A 27,779-nucleotide genomic window follows, 5' to 3' on the forward strand; every position below is an offset into this window, starting at 1 on the left:
TAATAAATAGTTATTTTCTTATCAATCTGTGTTCACATCAATACCGTTTAAATCCAATTCAACTTTATATCAATAATATTGTCAGTGGATTGCAGGGGGATATCCAGTTGTTTGTGGATAATGTGAAGCTGGGAAGGGTTATTAGTAATAGTGCAGATGTAGTAGCCCTGCAAGACGATTTGAATAAGCTAGACAGATGGACAAATGACTGGGGGTTTCCGTTTAATGCAGCAAAATGTAAGGTCTTGAGGTTTGAGACACATAGATGGAACCCTGCATACTCTGTTGGAGGAGCTGTACTGGAGGAAGTGAGGGAGATAAGAGATCTGGGGTTGATCACTGATAGAAACCTGAAATTCAGGGGACATATTGTAAAGGTGGTTAAGGTAACACAGAGGATTGCTGCAATAATGAGAAGGATGCTGACCTGCAGAGATAAAAGAGTTATCATTCCGTTGTATAAGACCCTGATCAGACCATACTTAGACTATTGTTCTCAGATTTGGTCCCCAGAATTTGAAGGGGAAAAATTAACTGTGGAGAGGGTGCAGAGGTGGATAACAAAGATGGCTTCAGGATGTACAATGATAGTTATGAGGATCAGCTGAGAGAATGTGGAGACTGCAGAGTTTGGTGAATAGAAGGAGGAGAGGTGATATGATTAAGACTTTTAAACTGTTGAGAGGTGGTTACAGGGGGAGTTGACACTGGGGAGTTCTTTCGCTTGGTTGAACAGCAAGGAGGAGTGATGACAAGGGGCCATCCCTGGAAGGAAAGTGTGAGCAAGAGGGTGAGGAGTGGTTTCTTTGCATGGAAGGTGGTTGAACCATGGAATGCATTGCCTGATAGAGTGGTGAGAGCGAGCATGGTCAATGAATTTAAGGAGTGGTATGATACTTTGTGTTTCCTAGATGGGACCTCCCACGATGAGTCTTTTGACTCCATGGAGGCCTGAATAATAATAATAATATATTTCCTTTGAGAACCATAATATTTGTCTTGCTAGGATTGAGTTGAAGTCCTCAGTTTTTACTGATCATATTAACTTTAAGGATTCATCCTGTTTCTTCCTTGTCATTACAAAGGAGTACTGTATCATTAGTATACCTCAGATTACTGATCAATCTGACACATATCCTAATTCCTGTGTTAAGCTCATTCAATACTTCATGCATGATGTCCTCAGCATAGATACTAAACACGTGAGGTGACAGGAGGCATTCTTTCTGCCCTGAAGCCAATCAGTTAATCCAACCCCTTTTCTGTGGCTTGCTAGTCACTGTACAAGTTAGCTATCAACCTTGTTTTGAGGAAAACCCATTAATTTCATTACTTCCCACAGTTAGTCCAAAGGGAAATTTCACGTGCTGAATATGATCAAAAGCTTTGGAGTGGTCTATGAAACACAATTACCATAGGTAGTCTAAATTCTTGATGCATTTCAATGATCTGTTTAAGGCCAAGGATTCAATCTCTAGTACCCTTACCTTTTTTTAAAACCTGCTTGTTCCTCAGGCATCTCTGCCTCAACTCTGGCCTCAGTCCCATTTAAAATGATCTTTAATAAAATCTTGCTTACACGAGAGATTAAACTAATAGTTCTACAGTTCTTGCAATCCTTCATATCTCCCTTCTTGTGCAGTGGTATGAAAACCGACTTCTTTCAGTCCCTAGGCCGTGATCATGTCTCCCATATCCTTGAAATCAATCTATGAAACACTTTTATCCTTCCATCTCCTGTGGCCTTAATTAACTCTGCTGGGATTTCATTTGCATCCGGTTCTTTATTGCTCTTAAGCTGAGCTGTTTAATTGCTCCTCACATTTGATATTTAAAATGTTACATTCAACGCAATCAGCTCACCATCCATCACAGAAGACTGGAGTTATAAAAACTTTATTGTGACTTGCTCATACTGTTGTTCTACACCTTAACTATTACAGCAGGAACTCTTAAACAACATATGAAACTTAATGGCTTCCCAGAAAGGATCATGCAACAGCTTTTTAATTCCTATAATCCTAGCTCAAATAAGAAGGAAACATATTGAGTTCCAATCCCATAATTTTTTGGCATCTCAACCCATTTCCAGATTCTTTAGAAATACAATTTAGTGGCTACTTTTCTTCCTATTAACAGATTATCTGCATAATTTCCATCTTCAAAAGATGAATGGTCCCCCCCCCCCCCCCCCAGCTCTCCCTGGTGTCTACCAAGTTCCTTGTGACTGTCATTGTCCTTACTTTGGGCATACTGGATGCTCTGTGTAGAAATAATAATACAAAATATTATCTTACATATCTACATTACATACCCTTAGTATACAAGTTGCAAGATATAATCTTATATTAGCAACAGTAAATCTGAAAAATGTGGCTTGACTCAGCACAGAATAGATACAGACCACAACATCCTATTGTCTGAAATACGCTTACTTTATCGATATTGGTATAAATATGAATGCTTGTTTAAAGAAAGTGTTGAGTCCTTACTTCATTGTCCAAAGTTAGATTGAAATGACTGCCTCTCTCTATCTAAGGTGTGGGAAAGTCTTATTTTAATTACACATCAATATATATCTACTCTATATATATATAAAAAGATAAGCCGAAAATTGAAATGTTTTTTTGTCACGTTTTTTTGTCTTACCAGTTTACCAGCCCGGAACTCGGGGGATTTGGTGCCATAGGCACCAGGGGGAACAGAGCCTCCCCCTAGTATATATATATATATATATATATATATATATATATATATATATATACACACATTTTAAATAGCTAATGAATAATTAATATTTCCTCAATTATATCATTGCATTGTTTTATGTATAACATCATATGGCTCTTACTTTTTCAAATCAGTCCACTGTTTGCATTCTACTTTGTAATTAACTATTGTCACCACTGATGATGGCCTGTAATATTCAGGCTAAAATATATTGTCTTAAATAAATAGTATTACTTATTCCTTGTGTTTTTCGTTTTAATTCAAAGAAACCTTTCATGGCACAAGTTCTCTTAAATAACACTTGGTAAAAAATCACAGATCTGTCTACTCTTGACTCACTACAGAAGAAGAGAACCATTAGGCTGATTAATGGCCAATCTTTAACCAGTTCATCTACTCTTTCTTACAGGCATTTAGTCTCTACTGTTTACATTTTCTACAATATTTCTTGCTCACTGTTCATCAGAACTGTCATCAATAAATAGTTTTAATTGATGACAGTTCTGATGAACAGTGAGCAAGAAATATTGTAGAAAATGTAAACAGTGTTAGATATGCTTAAAAAAACTTTCATATCTTACACGGGTAATAAAACATATATATAAAACTTTATTCCATAACTCCAATATATCTAATCCAGTGTTATGTAGACATCATCAGAGAGACAGACAATTAACTTTTTCTTTATGTTGGTCCCATCCACAAAAAGTTAATTGTAGATGCATAGTACATTTGTACTGTGGGTCTGCTAAGATTTTTATTATTTTTTAATTTTTATAGATTTCATACATTTTTTACCTATTTTTAACAAAGTCCAGAAATTCTGCTCTTAGAGACCAAACATGGATATATTTTAAGCCACTTCAGGCCTCCAGTAAGTGAAGCAGTGGTCTCACACCAAGCAGTGAAATTCATCTTCCACCTAAAGACCTTCACAAACATCCATGTCCATAGTGTGATTTGAACCTTGCAGCCTATTGGTTGGAGAGCGGATAGGCTAACTACTTGGCCAACCAGACCATCATAATAACTACATTCAAAATACAAATCAAATAATAAGTCATAAAGCATGCATATACTAGGTCATGTCTCAGTTGCAGCTGAAGTATATTATTACACTATTAGAGTTCAAAGGAACAATTTAAAAGTTGCATAGATAAAAAATAATTTAAAATAATTATTGATTAAAAAAATAAATCGTGCAAACCTCTACTGCTGAGATTGTATTCCAATCTTTAAATTTTGGAATGTGATAACTATTATTATTATTATTATTATTTTGTGACACCTTTAAGTAGTCCGAGGACTCGTCGAGGGAGCACATCCACTCCACAACTCTCCATCTCCACCACTTCATCCACCAACTATACCGAAGCTCTACTATTATCATCCACATCAATGCAATTGATTGCCCACCACCACCACTAGTATTTTTTGTCTATAAATTGCATGTGTTCTGAAAGGTCGGTATGCAGAATGAAAAACCCGAGCTTCCTGAGAAAAAAATCTGGGTACCTCTGTATGAGATTGACTAAATCACCTTCAACTGAAAAAGCCCATATATAGTTATTCCTTCCGTCATGATGGGAGAAATAACTATTATTTTAACTATTATTGGCTGTTAACTATTATTATTAACTATTTGTTCAGAATTTTTTAAAATTAATAATTATTGTAAATTATTTTTTATCTAAGCAACTTTTACATTTGATCCTTTGAACTCTAATAGTGTAATCATATAATTCAGTTGCAACTTAGACATGAGCTGTTGTACATGCTTTGACTCATTATTTGATTCATGTTTTGAATGTCTCCCTTAATTTTATGTCCCCCTGATGATATCCACATAACATAGGATGAAATATATTGGAGTTTTTGAATAAGTTCTACATATTTTTTTTTACTACATGTGTAAACCATGAATGTTTTTTTAGGTTAGTTTAATTTGCATCAATCATATTCCTGCTTTCCTCTAAATGTGTTAAAATATGCAAAGCAGCTATTAAACATTTCTGCACATTTAAATTCCTTAGCTAACAGAGTCAATTTTTCTTCCTTTTCATTTCACTCCTTCTACTTCTGTCTTTTACATCAGTCTTCCCTTTTATATGTATGTCACTAGTGTTGCAATGATAAGTAGTGATGTATTTGAATGGTGTTAAGAAAATTGTTTTTTTTTACCTTAATTTATCATGCAGACAGTGATTACTCTGCATATTACCACAACAATGCAATTGTTTTAATATTCTTAAAATATTGAATTTTATATGAGCTACTGCGATGTATTCCATATATGAGGTGGTGATTTGTATAATAATGCTTTTGTGTGATGACCAGACTGGATATAATCATTGTACTGTGGTATTGTCGTTCACTTTGGTTGTTATTTTGATGAAATTGGAAGTACTAGTTAACATTACAAAAATGGTGGTGGTGACGGCAATGAAGCATACGCCAACAGCTTGGAAGGTCTCAACTCATAGATTGAGTTTTTTCCCTGGACTTTTTGCAGTGGATAAGATGTGACAATTGTTTTATGTATGCATCCAAGAATGTTAAAGATTTATGGAGTGTTAGATCGAATGATAAAAAGGAATGTGTTATAGTATGTGAGAAGTACAATGAAAAGTCAGGACATTATAAAATTGAGAACGGTGTTACCTGGAATAATCAGAAAATGGATGGAAGTGCTTATGACCGTAATAATTGAACTGTTGTGGAAGAGCTTGTATGAAAGAGGAAATTGAACATTTTAAAGAAGAGAATAAATGATATAAATGACAAGGAGGTTTATAAAAAGAAGCAAGTATCTAAAAATAATAGTTTTGCTTTATATAATGACTCAATCATTAAAGGTGAGGAAGAAAATAAGATACACAAGACATGCTTTACTGGTAGCACATTAAAATGAATATCAGATGCTTTCCATAGAAGGAAGGAATGGGCATCAGAATTAGTGGTAGTGGTGGACACAAACAACTTGGATGGTGAGACAAAGAATGTAGAAAGGAATTTGAAGAAGTTGTTGCAGGAAGTGAAGGATAATAATGTCATTGGGAAAGTGGTTAGTTTATTGCCCATATATCACAGTAGCAAACTGAGAGGAGAGCACTGATACCGAATAATAAGATGGCTGAATTGTGTTAAGTGGAGAGTGTTCAATTTGCGAATGTGTGAGATGAATTCAAAGGGAAGTTCGAATGGTTCAAAGCTGATGGAATGCATTTGTATGGGTTTGGTGTTGGTCATTTGGAGTGATTGTTTACTATGAAAGGTATAAAGAGAGAGAGTGGAAAGCAGTTGCATGAAGAATATAAGGCTCAGGATAGGAAAGCAACTAGTGTATTGTATATAGAGAAAAAAAAATAGAATATGAGACAGTACTGGCTCTGTAATCAAGGAGGATCCCAAGGAGTTTGTTTGCAAGGGAAAATGATAGTAGAAGTTATCTTGCTAGGTGGAGATGAAATCAGGTGTTCAAATCAGATGACTTAGTTGAGCTATTTAATGGTCACTTTATTAGAGTTTTCCATCCTGGTACTACAGGGATAATGAATGGTGAAGTGTTAGAAGTGAATTCATTCTAGATACGAGTACACTACATGTCAATAAGGCAAGGGCACTAGATGGAATTTTTCCCTTAAAACACGTGGAATTTCACCACGTGTTTTAAGGGAATGTATTATGGAACTGACTATGCCATTAACTGGGCTATTTAATATTATATTATTATTATTATGTGGCACCTTCAGGGAGTCCAAAGACTCATCGAGGGAGGGCACCTACTCTCATCCTTCACCACTCAATTTACTAACTACAACGAACCGCAACTACTATCATCATCTGCACCAATGTCATCTATTGCCCACCACCACGACTAGTGTTTTCCCAGACAATCACAAACATCCATACTCACGGTGGGATTCGAACCCGCATCCTTTTGGCTGGAGAGCAGTTACACTAACCATACAGACAATCAGGCCGGCTATATAATGTCAGAGATTATAGTAAGTCATTTTCCAGAACTGTGACTTACTTAACCTTTACTGAAGTGATGACTGGTAATCAAGATAGTCAGTGATATCCTGATGTCAGAAGTTTCTCATAGATCAAGTAGCAAAATAGCATATTACCACATTCTTACTATATTCTCAATAGTTGCAATAAGTTTTTTCATTGGAGATTGAGAGTGGTGTGTATTACATATCAGTGGATCAAAGCTTCTGCTTCACCACCAGCCTTAGTTGTTTAGTTAGATTATGCTAAGAGGCAGGTATGGCTACTATAAGGAAAGTATCACATATGTAGCTTAGGCATGTTCTCTGGCTGGTGTTATATTAGGTAAGATGAAAAGCCGGAATTTCTAGGGGATAAAAATCCTTCCACTTGTGTATGAGAACAGATAACACCTTTAATTAAAAAAAGTTATTATAAATGTCTGTCTTGTATTATGACAGGAAATTAACCTGATCGTTTCAAAACAGACTCTGCCATCATTATGTGGAACTGAATCTAATATGAAATAGACAACTGTAAAACTGTTTAAAATAATAAAAAAAATTGTATATATTTGCATACTGTTTCTATATTTATCATTCATACACATAATTCCCTAAAGTATCCAAAAAGATAGTTTTTGCACTATCCAGGTAATAAAAAAAAAAAGAAGCAAAAAGGAAAAAGCACACATTTCATTTTTTACTTATTACATATTTAAGTTAAGGGATATTACATCCCATATTGTTTCTTAGCCGAATAAGAAACTCAAAGAGTTTCATGCTGAATATAGAAATTATATAAAGTTCGACGATTCCAAGCATAAGCAAATACCTGGATAGTGCAACACCTGACCCATTTGGTAGTGCAAACTGAGGCAACTCATAGTAAGGAAGGAGCAAGCTCATGTAAATAAGTTCATGTCTCCGAATTGAAGCCTTTGGCTGTTCATATAATTAGTAATTTATTACATATTGTTTGTTTAACAAGATTGCATAGGTGTTCACATGATAAACCAAGTTAGTACTTTAATGACCATTAAGTATTTGTAATAATATATAAGATATTATGTACTGACTATTACATGGTACAATTATCAGTCAACAGCGTGCGATTTCTAGTAACTAAGGAGCATGTATTATTATTATTGAGCTCATCCTCAGATAAGCTTACATATAAGCTTCAAGGATGAAAGCAGAGAAAGGAATTCTCATCCAAGATGTATCATATGTAACCAAATGCATGTAATGTACGTATCACATGTAAACCAATCTATGTAATGTATGTAAACAAATGTATGTAAGTAATGTATCATATGTAATCAAATGTATGTAATAACTGTAACAAAAGTATGCAATATAGAGTGATTATAGAGTGTAAAATTGCAAGGAAACATCTATAATAATCATCATTATGAATATTATAGAACAAATCTGAAAACAAACCCCAACTCAACATCACCAGAGTTAAAGATCGGTACTATCAACGTAAGAAGCCTGAATGGCAAAGAAATGGAGCTAGCTGAGGAATTAGATAAGTACCAGATCGACATAATAGGGGTGACTGAAACAAAAAAGACCAAAACTGGTGAGATCTTTCTGAGCAATAAATACAAAATGTTATATTCAGGCAATGACAATCAAGGAAAAGAAGGAGTAGCCATAGTATTCAACACAAAATACGAGGCTAATCTTCTTGAATGGCAGTCAGTCTCAAGTAGAGTAATGTGGGCAAATATGAGAATGGGGAACTGGACAATGAGACTTATTTGTGCCTATGGTCCCACAGAAGGTTCTACTAAGGTAGAAGTGGAGGAATTTTTTGAGGCTTTAGAAAAAGCAACTGACACAATGAAAAAGGAAAAGTTGGTCCTTGTTGGGGATCTAAATAGTAGAGTAGGAAATGATTGTGAGACATACAAAAATATTTTGGGAAAATTTGGAGAAAAGAGCAAAGCTAATAATAATGGCAAATATCTGTTGGATTTCTGCTCAGGACATGGACTGGTTATTACTAACACCATGTTCCAACATAAAAATGTGCACAAATTCACATGGAGAGAAGAGGCTAGGAATAAGAAAAGTCTCATTGACTATGTTATTGTTGATAGTGATGTTTTCTCCCTGGTGCAGGACACCAGAGTGTACAGAGGATTTGAAATTGGAAGTGATCACTATTTAGTATTGAGCAGGATAAAATTGAATTTCATATTGAAAAGAATAACATGTAAGAAAGTTTTAAAGCGAATAAAAGTTGAGCAGCTCTCAGATGTGAACTGTAGACTAAAATACAGAAATATTATTGAAAAGAAAATGAAAGAGTTTGAGAACAGGAATCAAACCTTGGAGATTCAGTGGCAAACTCTGAAGGAAACATTGATTGATTCTGCCAGAGAGGCATGTGGTGAGGTTGTGTGCAAGGATAAAAAAATCAGAACTCCCTGGTGGACACAGGAAGTTAAAGAGGCAGTGAAGGAAAAGAAGAAAGCATATCAAAAGTTCCTGGCAAATAAGTCAGCTTTTACTCTTACAGAATACAGAGACAAATGTAAGAAAGCTAAACAGTGTGTAAAACTAGCTAAGCAAAAGTCATGGGAGGACTTTGGCAAGAATATAGAAAATAAATATCAAGAAGGTGGCAAAATATTCTGGAGGTTGTTGAAGAAGCTTAGGAATGGAGGAAAGAGTGCTGTAAAAGGAATTAGAGATGATAAAGGTGAAATGAAAACAGGAGAAAAAGATATCCTTGAAGTATGGAGTAATTACTTTGAAAAACTGCTAAATGAAACAAGCAGTGATGACAGCACAGTGATAAAAAACACTGACCAGGCATGCAGTCAGGAATACATATCCATACTTGAAGTAGAAAAAGCCATCAAAGGCTTGAAATGTGGAAAGGCAGCAGGAGTAGATGATATTCGACCAGAAATGCTGAAGTATGGTGGTATAAGAGTCTTACAGTGGCTGCACTGCATAGTTCAGAAAGCCTGGACAGAGGGACGAATTCCCGATGATTGGAGTAGAGCTCTCATAGTACCCATATATAAAAAGGGAAATAAAACTGAATTGTGAGAATTACAGAGGTATTTCCCTACTGAGTGTTCCTGGCAAGATCTATGCAAGTATACTTGAGAAACGGTTGAGAAGAATTGTGGAAGAAAAGCTTGGTGAAGAACAAGCTGGATTCAGGCCAAATAGAGGCTGTCAGGATCAGATCTTCACTTTATGACAAATAGTCGAGAAAGCATGGGAATATAACAAAGATCTGTATTTAAGTTTTGTCGATTTGGAAAAGGCATATGACAAGGTGCCAAGAGAGAAGCTATTCAATACGCTGCAGTTATATGGTGTCAATGGGGCATTATATCAAGCAATACTTAGTCTTTATTTGAGTTGTGAGTCAGCAGTTAGAATTGAAGGAAGTACAGGAAGATGGTTTAATGTTAAATCTGGTGTGAGACAAGGATGTACATTATCCCCTCTGTTATTCATTATCTATATGGATCACATTATGAAGGAATGTGGTATTAAACCTGATATCAAAATAGGAGATGTTAATGTCAGCTCTTTGCTTTATGCGGATGATGTTATACTTCTAAATAAATCCGCTACAAGTCTGCAAGATTCTCTGACTAAATTGAATAGCTGTTGTAATAGATATGGTATGAAGGTCAGCAATAAAAAGACAAAGACAATGAAAATAGGCAGAATCATTGAAAATGTCAACTGTGTTGTGAATGGAGAACCTGTGGAACAAGTAAAACACTTCAGCTACTTAGGCACAATTTTTACTGAAGATGGTAAACTAAATATAGAAATAGACAACAGAATCAGCAAAGCTGGTATGGTGGGAAGTCAATTGAATAAATTCATATGGAATAAGAAAGAAATTAGTCGGAACACTAAATTAGCTGTATACAAGACTGTGTTCAAACCAATTTTAACTTATGGATCTGAGAGCTGGGTCAGAAGTAAAACACTTGACCAAAGACTAGAGACCGCAGATACGAGAGTCCTGAGAAAGATTAGAGGCGTGAACAGATGGCATCAATGGCAATATCATATTAAAAATGAGGATATTAGGAAAGAACTTGACATTGTCAGCATCCAGGAATGCGTTAGCAGAGCTAATCTCAGGTGGTATTGTCACTTAAATAGAATGGGAGAGGAAAGATTAGCAAAACAAGTGTTCTCTGCCAGGTTGGCAGGAAAACGACCCAGAGGAAGACCAAGATATAGGTGGATTGATACAGTACAAAGTGCCTTAGACGATAGAAATATAAGATCTGATAATGTTGGAGTCTTGACAAGTAACAGACTGATTTGGAGGAAAATTGTAGATAGGAAGTTAGTAATGATGTAATTTTTTCATGTAGTACTGTCATATCCTGTACACCCCTTGAGGGTACATGGCAGGAATTTGATGATGATGATGATGAATATTATAATAATATACATTGTAAACAGTTATTATTATTATTTAAAAAAAACTTTATGTACGAGAAAGTATTTGTTATGCATAATTGTGTTCATATAATGTATGTAATTTATCTGATAAATAATAAAATGTTAAAAAAAATAAAAAAATTCAGGCCTCCATGGAGTCAAAAGACTCCTCATGGGAGGTCCTTTCTAAGAAACACAAGTCTATCAAGACTCATCAAAAAGTGGTATGATACATTTATCAAAGTCTATCATACCACTCCTTAAACGCATTGACCGTTCTTGCTCTCACCGCTCCATCAGGCAATGCATTCCATGGTTCAACTACCCTCCATGCAAAGAAACCACTCCTCACCCTCTTGCTCACAGTTTCATTTCGTAACTGTGAGCAAGAGGGTGAGGAGTGATTTCGTAACTTCCAGGGATGGCTCCTTGTCATCACTCCATCTTGCTGTTCAACCAAGCGAAAGAACTCCCCAGTGTCAACTCCCCTGTAACCACCTCTCAACAGTTTAAAAGTCTTAATCATATCACCTCTCCTCCTTCTATTCACCAAACTCTGCAGTCTCCACATTCCCTCACCCGATCCTCATAACTATCATTGTACAGTCCTGAAGCCATCTTTGTTATCTGCCTCTGCACCCTCTCCACAGTTAATTTTTCCCCTTCAAATCCTGGGGACCAAATCGGAGAACAATAGTATAAGTGTGGTCTGATCAGAGTCTTATACAATGGAATGATAACCATTTTATCTCTGCAGGTCAGTGTCCTTCTTATTATTGCAGCAATCCTCTGCATTACCTTCATTATCTTTGCAATATGTCCCCTAAATTTCAGGTTTCTATCAATCATCAAACCCAGATCTCTAGTCTCTCCTACTTCCTCCACTTTAACTCCTCCCATAGAGTATGCAGCGTCCCATCAATGTGTCCCAAACCTCAAGACCTTACATTTTGCTGCATTAAACGGAAACCCCCATTCATTTGCCCATCTATCTAGCTTATTCAAATCCTCTTGCAGGGCTACCACATCTGCACTGTTACTAATAACCCTCCCCAGCTTCGCATCATCCCCAAACAACAGAATATCCCCTTGCAATCCACGGACAATGTCATTGATATAATGGTTAAACAATATAGGTTCCAGTACTGAGCCCTGTGGAACGCCACTTGTAACCTTCTGCCTCTTCGATATTGCTCTGCCTTACACAACTCTCTGATACCTATCGGACAGCCAATACTGAATCCAGTTGACACCAATCTGACATGCAGACCCATGTGCTGCAACTTGAATATCAGCTTATCATGTGGTACCCTGTCAAATGCCTTTGCTAAGTCTAGGAAAATGGTAGTATATGCCTTTCCCTCATCTAATGCTCTTGTAACTTTATCATAAAAGGCTAGCATATTGCTAAAACAAGAGCGTCCCTTCACAAATCCATGACGACTCTCACTGATAACATTACCCTCATCTACCCAATGCTGTATATGTTTCCTTACTACTTTATCAAAGATCGTACTAACTACTGATGACACACAAACTGGCCTATAATTAGGCACTCTAGACTTTCATTGAAAAGCCAGGTCAAGAGCACTGTCAGTTCCTTCGCACATTCTCTCAAAACCCGTGGTGAAATACCATCCAGTCCCACACCTTTACTAACATCCAGAGTATTCGGTATGTGGAACACACTCTCCCTCCTCCCTGCACCTCTAAATCTGGAACCTGCTCTATTATTCCCTCTAGTATTTAGATTGACTCCTGCAGGATGAAATACTCCAATAAAGTGTTCATTGAACACTTTATTGGAGTATGTCATCCTTGGAGTATTTCAGTTCCACTATGTGCTCTGCATCAGTCACTCTATTCCCATTTTTATCCCACAATGTCCTTCTTCCGCAGTCCTTGGATCTAAGGGCCAATCTTTTCTCATATTCCAGTTTTGCCTTCCTTAACACATTACTAATAACCCTTCCCAGCTTCGCATCATCCCCAAACAACCGAATATCACCTTGCAATCCACGACAATGTCATTGATATAATGGTTAAACAATATAGGTCCCAGTACTGAGCCCTGTGGAACCCCACTTATAACCTTCTGCCTCTTCGATATTGCTCTGCCATACACAACTCTCTGATACCTATCGGACAGCCAATACTGAATCCAGTTGACCAATCTGACATCCAGACCCATGTGCTGCAACTTGAATATCAGCTTATCATGTGACACCGTGTCAAATGCCTTTGCTAAGTCTAGGAAAATGGCAGTATATGCCTTTCCCTCATCTAATGCTCTTGTAACTTTATCATAAAAGACTAGCATATTGCAAAAACAAGAGCGCCCCTTCACAAATCCATGATGACTCTCACTGATAACATTACCCTCATCTACCCATTGCTGTATATGGTCCCTTACTACTTTCCCAAAGATCTTACTAACTACTGATGACACACAAACTGGCCTATAATTAGGCACTCCAGACTTTCATTGAAAAGCCAGGTTAAGGGCACTGTCAGTTCCTTCGCACATTCTCTCAAAACCCATGGTGAAATACCATCCAGTCCCACACCTTTACTAATATCCAGAGTATTCAGTATGTGGAACACCCCCCCCCCCCTTGCACCTCTAAATCTGGAACCTGCTCTATTATTCCCTCTAGTATTCAGATTGACTCCTGCAGGATGAAATACTCCAATAAAGTGTTCATTGAACAGTTCCACTATGTGCTCTGCATCAGTCACTCTACTCCCATTTTTATCCCACAATTTCCTTCTTCCACAGTCCTTGGATCTAAGCACCAATCTTTTCTCATATTCCAGTTTCGCCTTTCTTACCACACTAGTCACTCTTCTAGCCTTTGTCTTATATTCTTCATGCATCTTCTCTTCACCTGTCTCTTTATATCTCTTCCATAGCCTCTTTTTTGCATGTAGCTCCTGTTTAATATTGTTTGTCATCCACTTTACTCTAAAATGTGTCCTCTTCTTCACTCGTAGAATACAGCTTACCATTGCTGCTAACAAATATTCCTTCACGATTTCCCAAGTACTAATGATATCCCGGCCTTCCAATTCCTCCCTCCACGAAACTTCCCCAAGTTGACATCTAAGACTATTATAATCACTTGCTTTATAATTCCACATACGTTCCCATCGCTTTGATACTCTTGCATATCTATTCATTTTCCAAGTCAAAACCATATGGTCACTCTCTCCAACTGGTGGGAGAGATGTCATCTCAGTTATTATCAGCTCTTCTGATGCTATAACCAAATCCAAAACTCTTGAACCTCTTGTTCCCCCTGTTACATGTTGCCTAAGACTTTTGTCCCTCAAGAATTCTAGGAATTCCATTCCCTTATTGTTACATGCATCTTCCTTTCCCTAATCTATACTACTGTAGTTAAAATCTCCCATAACAATCATTCTTCTTGCACTTGCCATGCTCAACGGTTTCAACATCTCCTGTCCCCACCCTCTGTGCTCCTTGGCCTGTAGCAACACCCCACTAAATATCCTGTCTTGTCCACCTCCACTTCACATCATATGCTTTCAAAATCATTAGTGTCACAGCCTTCCAAAGCCTCCACTCTTAGAGGACATAGGTGGTCACTTATCAAAGCACTACTCCACCACCACCACCACGCTTTCCCTTCCTATTCTGCCAAAAAATGCTCTACCCAGCAACTTCTATTCCTGTTATTACATCCTCTTCTGTCAACCACGTCTCAGTGATCCCAATAATCTTTGGCCGGGGTGATGCTATCAGTGCCACCAATTCCTCTCCCTTATTCCAAATACTCCTGGCATTGGTATAAAGCATAAAAATGCCATTGTTTCTATACCCAGCGTTATCCCCTCTAGACTCCACTGGACTCAGTGTTACCTGATGTCGTCCCCCTTCTCCCAAGTACCCATTCCCACAAGAGGCCACTCCTGCTACCATCCACACTGGGACACACTGACTCATTTAGAACAGCAATCTCTCCAGATGCCTACGTCCTTCCTCATTCAAATTCAGGCGGTCTCTCGCATTCAATTCCTCTCTGCTCTCAAACACACTCCAAGCATCCACATATTCAAATCTTCTCTTCTGATACATTCTCGCTATTATGCCATTCAATATCACTGCTCTTCTGCTCAGCTCAACATTATCATACCTTTACAACACACACACACACTATCTTTCCATTCTTCTTTCGTACAGCCTCAAGCAAGAATCTCGTATCTCTCGCTGCCCTATTTACACCACCACTCAAGTCATTTGTTCCCACAATCACAGATATCTCATCCACCCTTTCACCTCTCTTAATTGCCATATCCACACTTTCTATCGTTTCTCCTGGCAAACACTCCTCATGCATCCTATCTTGAACACCACGGATCATTGAGTCCCCATGCATTACACCTCTTACCACCATATTCCTCGATTGCTCACATGTATCCCTCACTCTCCCTCTTGTAACAGTTGCTCTCTGTGGCTCCCCTACTTACTTGCCTTCCTGACATCACTCTATCCCTAGTCCCTGGGCTCCCTTGCATTCCTTCTCTCCGGCTGTTTCCATTCTTTCCTCTTCTATCATTCCTATATCTGACACTCATTCCCTCTCTTCCACTTATTCTATTCTCACCTCTCCTCTTCTATCATTTATACAACTCTCTCTCATTACCTCTCTTTTACTGTTGCATCATTCTCTCCTCTTCTATCACTCCCATAACTCTCCCTCATTCCCTCTCTTATATTGTTCCTATTCTCTCATTTTCTGCCATTCCCATAACTCTCTCTCAATCCCTCTAATTAATTCTCTAAGTAATTCAGAAATGTTAATGAAAGTCATTCAGGGGGGTAGGTCCTTAGAGAGTAGGAGGGTAAAATAATACCATTGCATTGCTGGCAAAGGTTGGTTGATTGGTAGAGCCTCTGCTACTAATGGCTCAGTTAAGTAAGTTTGAGCGCGGTTAGTAGTTGGAAGGGGACCAATCATTCGATGTTGTTGGCACACTCTCCCTTGATGAGTCTTTGGGGACGCCCTGGAGGTGTCAGATAATAATAATAATAATAAGTGGGCTGGTAGATAGGTGCATTAATAGAGGGATTGTTTGTACAGCAATCCCTCTATTAATGCACCTAACGCGTTTTTTAAAATGGGCGTATTAATCGAAAATAATAATCAATGGGAAACACTAAAATTTGTTCTTGAAATTTCTTTTTTGACCCTTAATTTTTTTTTAACAAAAGAATTAGAGGTATGTCTCAGGATCTAGTTAAAGGAAAACCATGAAGCTGAAAGACAAAAAAACATATTCAGAATATAAATTTATTATTCTACTTCTTAACAAAGAATTGAGCTAATGTAGTTTGGTGAGCACTGTTTCTTTTTTTTCATACAACTGATGGTTTGACGGTATTGCCTCTTCTACATTTCTTCAAATTTTACTGCTTCTCTCTTCATCAAGATCAGTCTCTAAGCATTGCTGCTTAAAAACTTCAATTGTACGAAAAGTATTTTCTAATTATTTCTATGAAATCTCTTTTGGCTGACTGTCAGTGGTTTAATTTATATTCTTCAGGATCTTCCTGTTGTGTATCTAAATTTAGCAGGTCAGAATCACTCACTTCCTCAGAATGAGATTTAATCATTGTCAATTTCATCAAAACCCAGTTCATGCCTGATGGTGGCAATTTCCTCACGACATTATCCATTTCATTCGAAAAGCCTCTAAAATCATTTTCACAATGTGAAAGAATGCTTCCAAATGGCTGCAAAGAGACTTAATGCTTTTGATATAAGGTTAGTGCTTAACAAGATCCATTTTTGGTTACAATTTTTGATCCATGCAGAAAGAAATCTTTCTAATTCAATCATCATAATACTTTGATTTCAAGTGATCTGCGGCATGATGAACTTGAAGCAGCCTTACCTAAACTTTCTCTTTGTATTCAGCTGCTTTGCTTAAAGCTGCTCTTATAGTTAATTCACCCATTTTGTGTTCTTGTCCTGTCTTTGCTCTGGACTCACCTTGTTCATTTTTCTTTATTATTTCAAGTTTTTCTTCCAGTGAGATTACTTTTCAAATCTTTTTTCACACTTCTACTTTTTTGCTCACTAATTCTTTAAAATAAAATAAAAAAATTTAAAATAAAAAAGTAAGTAAAACAATTGCAAAGGAGGCACGAGAGAACATAAATTTTGGCAGTAAATTTGGAACATAGTGTACATGGAAATAATGTAGTCCTGTATGCCATTAAAAAATAACTTTGTAAATTATTTTAAATCGGTAACTAAATTATTTCATCCCAGCGAGTGATTTTTTTAAAATAGCCATAAAAAATGTATAGATAGAAAATTTTAAAAATCTGTAACATTTATTTTTAAGATGTATATAGGCACGCTAATTGAATTTTAGAGGCACATTTATGGGTATAGAAAAAAAAAAAATGATGCGCTAACTGAAAATGCACTAATCAGAGACGCATTAATAGAGGATTGCTGTATTTCATCTGTGATTGTTAAGATTTTTGGAGGATTGATAAGAACTTTAACATGGATTTGCTAAAGGGTGCTCTTGTTTTAGTAATCTTGGTAACTTTTTACAGTAGAGTAACAAGAGTAGTTAATGATGATAAGACACACACACACACTGTCATTTTTTTGGATTTCTCCATGGCATTTGACAGGGTGCTACATGGCAAGTTGATTTTTAAGTTTCATCATATGGGTATGGATATCAGGTTAATGGATTGGATGATTTGTGATTGGCTCTCCCATAGATATCAGAGAACTATATGTGGCGCGGGAGGGGGGGGGGAGCAGTATGAGGGAGTAGGTCTGATCTGGACCATTGCCATTCAGCTTTTGTCAATGATATTGTCCTATGGCTATAGGGAGATGTTCAGTTGTTTATAGATTATGGAAAGCTTGAAAGGGTTATTAGTAATAGTGCTGTTGGCTCTTCGAGAGGATTTGAATAAGCTGGAGGGGTTGACAAACGCATCGAGATGTCAGTTTAATGCAACTAAATATAAAGTTTTAAAATTTGGGATCCACAGATAGGATGTCTCTTACTCACTTGGTGGAGGTATACTGTAAGAATTGGAGGATGCAAGGGATCTTGAGGTGATTGTGGATAGAGATTTCAAGTTCTGAGATCATATTGCAAAGGTTGTGAAGACATTTCAGAGAATTGTGGCAATGTTCAGGAGAACACTTACCACAGAGATAAAAGCATGCTCGTCCCATTGTATAAAGCTTTGATCAGACCACATCTGGATTTCTTTTCTCATATCTTATCACCAGGATACAAAGGGGAGATGAAGTAACCTTGGAGTGATTGCAGACATGGATGAGAAAAATGATATCAGGACTGTACAACATTGATTATGAGGATAGACTGAGGGCATGTGGACTGCAGAGTTCTGTGGATAGATAGTAAAGTGGAATATAATCGAGATATTTATGCTGTTGAAGGGGTTTTAACACCGAGGAGATTTTTCTTATGATAGAATGAGGAAAAGGAACAAAGTCAAGAGGGCCATCCCTGGAAGTTGCAAAAGTTGTTGAGGCAGTGAGTAAAAGGGTGAGAAGTAATTTTTTTGCATGGAATGCATTGCATGAGAGGGTGGTAGACATGCAGACTGTGGATGATTTTAAGGAGTCTTATGATAGACTTTGTGTTCACTAGTGTTGATCTCCCACTATGAGTCTTTTGACTCCACTGGAATCAGGAAAATGATAATAATGGTTTTGATGATTATTTGAACAACAAACCACTACTTATCAAAAAAATTCTAATAAACAATCATTCTGACGTTTGTTATTTAGGGTTTAATGAGCATTTGCGTCTCTTTGCATCCTAACATCCGATTATTCTAAACTACTGATTTCTTCCCTGCCCTCAGAATCACAGGCTTTATTTATATATAATCTATTATATTCATATACATGGTTAAACTGGAATTTTTATTAAAATAAAATGCTTCTGATAATTTAGAGTATAAGTATTCAAATAGAATACTTTCATGGCAAATTATTTAACTTTATTTGATGAATGATTAATTAGTAGATATTTTTTATGATACTAAATGGTGAATATTTATTTTTATGCAAGTATTTCTTCATGCTCCATGGGAGATACTTGAATGTTAACAGTTTTTTGTATTCTCTAAATGTCAAAGTGATTTAGTAATTGCCTTCATTTATACAGTCTTGCCATAAATACTGTTACAATTTCCATCCTTCCATCCCCCAACCCTATGCTGCCCACAGAACTGTGCGAGCCTCGCCCTGTTACTAACGTGACAGGGCCAGGCTATCACTGCCAACATTCACTGTTTATCAGTATATATATAGAGAGAGTGTTGTCTAGCTGTATGGATGTTAACATGCAGTGGGAAGATTATGAGCGTCATGTAACTGTAATAGTGCTTCACAAGGTTGGAATGCAGCCACCTGTTGTTATAAAAATGCTTGGAATCAGTAGGATGTTTGTGTATCAGATTATTAACTGCTATAACAGAAAATGTATTGACTACCAAAGAACAGTAAACAATAAATTACATGATAACCATAGCAATTAATTTTAATGAAATTAAATTTTCATTTCATTAAAGTTAATTACTGTGGTTATCGTGTAATTTATTGTTTATAGTCATGCCACAGATACCTTTAAAGATTACATCAAAGAACAGGTCGACCTCCTGCATTAGGATGTAACAACTTGTAAGAGCTGTGAAGGCATGCCTATTCTGTAATTCTGTGAGAATGCAGAAAGTGATGTTGTGAGAGATGAACATTGTGCAGAGAACAATGCCATGTATACTAACTGATGACCTGGGAGCAAAAGCTTATCGTCATTGCGCTGGACACTTCCTAACACCACAATTTATGTGGCAGAGGGAGATCAAAGCAAAGGCACTTCTCTTGTAGTACGTAAATAATAGACACAGAGATATCTTCTTCACAGATGGGAAGATTTTCACCATTGAAGAGTCGTTAAACTTCCAAAATGATTTACAGCACATGCCATAGCACCGAGGATTCATAGAGGTCATCACTCCATGTCAGTGATGGTTTAGTGGGGGGTGACATATCAGGGGAGGGTTATTCAAGTTACATTTCTGCAAGAAAGGGGTTAAAACCTCCACCAAAAGTTATCAAGACACTGTGCTGGAATCTGAGGTACAGCTTCTGAACAAGGGGCCTTGTTGCAGTGGATATTCCAAAGGGCTCAGCCAATACACAAGGTGAGGACCACTCAACAGTGGTTGGAGGTGAATGTGTCCAACCACACATCACCATCTGATTGACCATCTGCAGTGGATATTCCAAAGGGCTCAGCCAATACACAAGGTGAGGACCACTCAACAGTGGTTGGAGGTGAATGTGTCCAACCACACATCACCATCTGATTGACCATCTGGAAGCCCCAATCTGAATCCATTGGACTTCAAAAAGTGGTCAGAGCTTGAGAGAGAGAGAGGCAGTCTGCAAGAAACAACACCCCAGCATCACCAGCCAGAAGGTAGATTTGGGCATCATTTCCATTGGATGTTGTACGTTAAGTGCTTTATTTCGAACATTAAGTGCTGCTATATGCAACTTATACATGTGGTTTGTAAATGCAGAAATCTGTAAATAATTTACTGATAGATTAAAGGTTTATGTACTGTTCAAGTTGTAACAGTATTTAGGGCTAGACTATGTATATATTTGCAAGTGAGCAGGTCTGTTTTTCTCCAGCTCTTAGCATCACTTTATGGAGGCATTAGTAGATGAACAATCTTCAACATCAGTGGTTACGTTGCAGTCAGTTGGAGAGCAGACAGTTTCATCACCAAGTGGTCAGAACGATGTCTCTGTAAGAACAAATGTATCCACAGCCCAGGTCAGAGCAAATGGAACAGTAGTGCTTGCATCACCTCAAGTAAAGCATGTGGGTATTAGGTGGTATTAGTTTACATATCTTACCCTTTTTTATATAATTATTTCATTTTAAAATTCGATTTAATATTTCAAATTAAATTTGCTATACAAAATGTGGTATGTGTGTGAATCCATTAATAAAATTTTATTATTAGTGTTAGTTGGTTTATTAATGCAAGAACAGCAAAAGTCATACTATGCCTAGCCAAAGGTTTACCTCAATACCCAAGGTAATAATAAACAGTAATCTTCTTCCTATCATGGATTTTAGGTCAAGTGGCCTGTTCCAGTCTCATGACATTGCTTTCTTGGTCTTCCAATTCTTTTTTCCATTTATTTTATATCCATGTAGTATTTTTGCAGTCTGCTATTGTGCATTTGATTTACATGTTCTAACCATTTTGTTTATATTTACTTATATAGTGGTTAATTGGTTTTATATTCAGAGATTGTAAAATTTCTTCATTTGTTTTATTCCTACTATGACACTAATACTATTAATGCCATCTACCGCACATCAGCACCAACAACAGTATTGTTTGTCTGTAAATTGCATGTATTCTGAAGGCTGATTTTTCTGTATGCTGGATGAGAAACCCGAGTTTCTGGAAGAAAGAGCCCTGCTACATCTGTATGAGATTGACTAACTCATCTTCAATTGATAAAGGCCATATAAGGATTACCCTCATCATAATGAGAATCGAACCTAGGTCTTTTCCACTTGAAGGGCACAATGTTCTGCTGTTGTTCCAATTGTACTATGGAGGCACCTAAAATACACGTCTGTGACAGGACCAAGTCAAAACCAGCTGTTTTTCTGTGAAATTTAATTTCTGCTGGTTGAGCCAATTTTTCATTCTTTATTTATAGTCCATGTGTCACTTCCACATAAGAAGGTTGGTTTAGGCAGAACGGTATATTATTATTATTAACATTTGACCTTCATAAATTTGGAGACTCATCATGAGAGATACATGCTATTGCACATAATGCTCATCCAACCATTCTTTAAACTAATTCAATATGTCTACATTCACAACACACACTTAGGCAATGCATTCCACTCACCAACCACTCTCCATGCAAAGAACCTCTCTCCTCACTCCTCTGCTCACACTATCCTTATACGGTTTCCAGTGATGGCCTCTTGTTCTACCTCCTCTCTCTCTCTCTCCCATTCTATGAAACATCTCTTCCATGTCAATCTGATAACCCATAATTAGCTTATATGTCTCAATCATATCCCCCCCCCCCCTCCTGTTCACGAGGCTCTACAGCTTACATTCTCTCAATCTGTTCTCATACTCTATATTATGATTTATATAATCTGATTCTGGTGTATTTTTGTATCAAGAATGACTTAAATATATTATTTATTATGCCATTTAATTTAACAGAGTTTGATATTTTAATGCCTACCTCTTTTTCATCTTTATATGATAAGTCGCAGCCCAGGTATTTGAAAGTTTTTACTTCTAATGTTTTATTATCTATTACTATTTTGCTTCTTATTGGATTTTGTCTTTTGAAAGCCATTATTTCTGTCTTTACTTTTGATATTCTCATATTATATTGTTCTGAAATTTTATTTAATGATTTTACTGATTTTACTTGCCAGCCTGGTTGACCGAGTCGTTAGCATATTTGCTCTCCAGCCAAAAGGCTGCTGGTTTGAATCCCGCCATGGGCTTGGATGATTGTGATTGTCTGTGTGGTGGTGGACAGTAGATGATGTTGGTGGATAATTGGTGGGTGAGGTTGAGTTGTGGAGACAGAGTTGTAGGGTAGGTGCCCTCCCTCAATGAGTCTTGGACTCCCTGGAGGTGTCAAATAATAATAATCTCTGCAGACAATCTTCTGATTTAGCAATTTGATCACCTGGAAATAATAATGTAACCAAATAACCATTAAATGTAACTAGAAACCATATAACCATTTGTAACCAAATGGGTTATATGGTTTCTAGATTGTTATAATTTTATTTATATTTATATTAAAAAGCAGAGGTGATAGGGTGTACTCACCTTGATATGTCTTCCAATTCTGATATTTGTTCTTATACCACTTGTTGAACCCATTGACCATTCATGCTCTCGCCACTGTATCAAGTAGTGTATTCCATGGTTAAACCACCCTCCATGGAAAGAAACCACTCCTTAACCTCTTGCTTACAGCCTCCTTTTGTAACTTCCAGAGATGATCTCTTGTCCTCGCTTCTTCCTCTTGTTCCACAAAATGAAAGAATTCCCCAGTGTCAATCCTGTACCTACCTCTCAACAGTTTAAAAGTCTCAATCGTATCACCTCTCCTTCTATCAACCAAACTCTGCAGTCCACATTCCATCAGCCTGTCCTAATAACTAACATTGCACATTCCTGATACCATATTTGTTGACTACATCTGCACTCTTTCCATGGGTCATTTATTTCCTTCAATTCCTTGGGACCAAATTTGAGCACAATAGTCCAGGTGTGTTCAATCAGGGCTTTATACGATGGAATGACAACTCTTTTATCTCTGCAGGTTAGCGTCCTTCTCAGTATTTCAGTAATCCTCTGGGTTACCTTCACCACCTTCATAATATGTTCCCTGAATTTCAGGTTTCTATCAATCATCACCCAAGATCCTATGCCTCCCCTACTTCCTAGAGTACAGACATAGCTGAATTAAGCTGATACTCCCATTTATTTGCCCATCCATCCAGTTTATCCTCTTTTTTTTATAATCTGAGGATTTGTAACTTCCAGGGTCATCCCTGGAAGTTACAAATCCTATTGTAGGGCTACCACATCTGCACTATTACTAATAACTCTTCCTAGCTTCACATTATATGCAAACAACTGAATATCCCACTGCAGTCCATTGACAGTGTCATTGATATAAAGGTTAAACAATATAGATCCCAGTAGTGAGCCCTGTGGGACTCTACTTGTAACCCTCTGCCTCCTTGATCTTGATACTATTCTCCCCTAATACACAACTGTCTGATACCTATCAGATGGCCAATCCCGAATTTAGGGTACTAACCTGACATCTAAACACTCATGTGCTACAACTTAAATATCAGCTTATATGGTACCCTGTCAAATGGCTTTGTAAAATTAAAAAAAAAAAAAGGCAGAATATGCCTTTCTCTCATCAAACTGCTCTTGTCATTTTATTATAAAAGGCAATCAAACAGTAGCAAATAAATTAATCCATACATGCGGAATTTTTGGCAAGTTTTTGATTCTGGTTTGGTTTTTTGTTTCAATTCACAATAATTTTAGTTTTGTTTCGGTTTTCACTTTAGTTCCATTATTTTGGTTTGAGTACCATGTGTTTTAACTGTCTCTACAATGTTTACTAATAGTGTTGTGCATTTTTATTAGTATAAACAAGTTGACATTCGTAGTGTTTTATTCATTTTGTGTAGCTATAAAATGAATACATTATTATTATTGTTGTTATTATTATTCAGGTCTCCATGGAGTGAAGAGACTCATTGTGGGAGGTCCTTACATCTCCAAGAAAATGTTCAAATATATGTACTCTTTCTCAGCACATATCCATGACCCAAAGACAAATTGCCAATGAGTGTGGTGTTGGTTTGGTACTGTTAATGTGATTTTAAAGAGGTTTAAGGAAGCTTTTCCCCTGACAGAAAAGAAAAATGTGTTCTCAAGATCACTTACTAGTTAGGAAAAGTAAAATGAATCCAAGATTGTCTGCTGTAGACTTAAATAGAGACTGGTCAGCAAGTGGATTAATGTTTTTGACATGACAGTACCTCAAAGATTGTTGGAAGCAGGAAGACAGCCCACAGACCAAAAAATAAACAACTATTAACGAAGGCTATGTTGAAAAAGAAGCTCCAGTGTACAAAGATTGGACTGTTGAGAAGTGTAAGAAAATCATATTCTCAGATGAGAGTCATTTTTTTGTCCAAGGAGAGTGAGTATCCTATGTTTGCAAATCAGTGGCTGAGATGTTATGGGGTTGTTTTACATATGACAGTCCAGGATCACTTGTGCCTGTTGACAGTATGATGAAAAGTGACCAATACAAAAAATTGGATAAAAAGAGTGGTCCTACAGATCTAGAAAGACGAAGAACCCATCTTCAAACAAGATCTTGCTTCATGCCACACTTCAAAAAAAAGTGAAAGATTTCCACAAATATCACAATATCCAGTTACTTCAGTGTCCAGGTAAATTCACTGAAAATAAGTGGGCCATAGTGAAAAAGAGACTAGGAAACTTCTATTGTGATAGAAAGGATAACTTAATACATGGTTTTGACATGCAGAGATAAGAAAAATGTGTTCTACATTGGTAGAGTCCATGCCTAAGTGAATTAATTAACTTATTAGGAACAGAGGAGCACATATGCATTATTAAGTAAAGTTGAAGTTTGATTGTTGTACTTATTTTCCTACAAAATTAAAATTTTTATTTAAAATGTGAGTGTTCAGATTAATTTGCTTGCTACTGTATTACTAAAACAAGAATGCCTCTTTACAAATGCATGCTGATTCTCAAAGATAACATATCCTCATTGGCCCAATGCTGTAAATGATCCATCACTAGTTTTTCCAAAATCTTACCAAATACTGATGAAATACAAACTGGGCTATATTTTGACACTTACAGTCTGCTACCACCATTATGCAATGGCACTATCTTACCCTGCTTCCACTCATTGGGCACCTTTCTCATGATCAGACTTTTGTTGAAAATCCAGTCATCTGAGCTGTCAGTTCTTTAGCACATTTTCTCAAAACACATGATGAAATCCTTCTAGCCCCATTGCTTAATTCACATCCAGAGTATTCAATATTTGAAACACACACACACACACTCTTCTTGCACCTAAACCTCAAACATGCCCTGTCCCTCTAGTATTAAAACCTACTTCTCCAGGATGAATTACCCAAATTAATCAGACATTGAAGAACATCTCTATGCCGGCCTGGTTGGCTGAGTGGTTAGCTTATCTGCTCTCCAGCCAAAAGGCTGCAGGTTTGAATCCTGCTGTGGGCATGAATGATTGTGATTATCTGTGAAAATACTAGTGGTGGTGGTTGACGGTAGATGGAGTTGGTGGATGAGGTTGGGTGGTGGAGACGGAGAGTTGTATAGTAGATGCCTTCCCTTGATTAGTTTTGGACTCCCTGGAGGTATCAAATAATAATAATAATAATAATGTTCTTTGCATCAATCACTCCATTCCCATTTTTATCCAACAATAGCATTCTTCCACAATCATTTCTGCTCCTATTGGCCACATAACAAAAGAATTCTTTAGGATTTTCTTTAGATCTCAAGGACAATCTCTTCTCATATTCCAGTTTTGCTTCCTTACCATACTAGTCACAATCTTGGCCTAAGTCATATATTCTTCATGTATCTGTTATCCACCCCCCCCCCTCTCTATATCTCTTCCATAACCTCTTTTTTGCCTGCAATTCCCATTTGATATTGTCTGTCATCCACTTTACTCGAAATTGTGTTCTCTTCTTCACTTGCAGTATATATTGGCCACATAACAAAAGAATTCTTTAGGATTTTCTTTAGATCTCAAGGACAATCTCTTCTCATATTCCAGTTTTGCTTCCTTACCATACTAGTCACAATCTTGGCCTAAGTCATATATTCTTCATGTATCTGTTATCCACCCCCCCCCTCTCTATATCTCTTCCATAACCTCTTTTTTGCCTGCAATTCCCATTTGATATTGTCTGTCATCCACTTTACTCGAAATTGTGTTCTCTTCTTCACTTGCAGTATATAGTTTGCTATTGCTGCTAATAAATATTCCTTCACATGTTCTCAAGCACTAATGATATCTCACCCTTTCAATTCCTCCCTCTCTGGAACTGCCCCAAGTTGATATCTAAGACTATTATAATCACCTGCCTTGATGTTAATAAGGCGATAGAATTTGATGAAATATCACCATGCATCTTAAGAGAATGTTCCAGAGAACTGTCAGTAGCATTGGCATGCCTGCTTAACAAGTGTTTTGCAACAGCACAGGTTCCAAGGGAGTGGAAGGAGGGTAAAATTGTTACACTGCATAATGGCGGTGATAAGGCTGTAGCTTCAAATTATAGACTGGTCTGTATATCTGAAGTTGGGGTGAGATTGGTGAGAAATAGGATACAGAAATGGGTTGATAACAGCAGTATTCTCTGTGGTTATCAGCTTGGGTTTATTAAGGGGAGATCATGTTTCACTAACTTACTTATGTACTATAACAAGGTGACAAATACCTTAGACAGAGGAGATGCATATACAGTGGTGTATACTTGGATTTTGCAAAGGCTTTTGATAGACTGCCACATGACAAGCTCTTAAATAAATTGAAAGAGATGGGATTGGATAATAGACTTCTGTGTTAGATCAGTGACTGGGTGTCAGATAGGTATCAGAAAGTTGTATATGGGGGGGTGCAGTATCTTGAAAGAGAAAGGTCACCAGTGGTGTGCCACAGGGGTCAGCTTTGGGGCCATTGTTGTTTAATTTGTATGTTAATGATATTGGGTTGGGTTTAACTAGTGATATCCAGTTGTTTGCATTTGATGCAAAACTGGGGAGAGCAATGCACAGTCAGGCTGATGTTAATGCCTTACAAGAGGACTTGAATAGATTGCATGAATGGGCAGGTAAGTGGAACTATCAGTTCACTGTTGCCAAACGTAAGGTTT

At 37.1% G+C, this 27,779-nt stretch overlaps 1 protein-coding gene across 6 annotated transcripts in view; it reads left to right on the plus strand.

Moving 5' to 3' along the window:
• LOC150105244 (cyclic AMP-responsive element-binding protein 1-like) overlaps positions 1 to 27,779 on the plus strand; it is a 255,041-nt gene that overhangs the window by 47,616 nt on the left and 179,646 nt on the right. For all 6 annotated transcript variants that reach the window (XR_016548472.1, XM_090394639.1, XM_090394644.1 and 3 more), the window contains exon 2: positions 20,909 to 21,101. Coding sequence is in view for 5 of the 6 variants with exons in the window: in XM_090394639.1 (XP_090250765.1) it covers positions 20,925 to 21,101 (177 nt within the window). In the remaining variant the exon portion in view is untranslated. The remainder of the gene's footprint in view (positions 1 to 20,908; positions 21,102 to 27,779) is intronic.

The sequence above is a fragment of the Typopeltis vanoorti genome, chromosome 6 (genome assembly GCF_054136105.1).
Source record: "Typopeltis vanoorti isolate ZY-2024b chromosome 6, IOZ_Tvanoo_1.0, whole genome shotgun sequence".
NCBI classification, from domain to species: domain Eukaryota; kingdom Metazoa; phylum Arthropoda; class Arachnida; order Uropygi; family Thelyphonidae; genus Typopeltis; species Typopeltis vanoorti.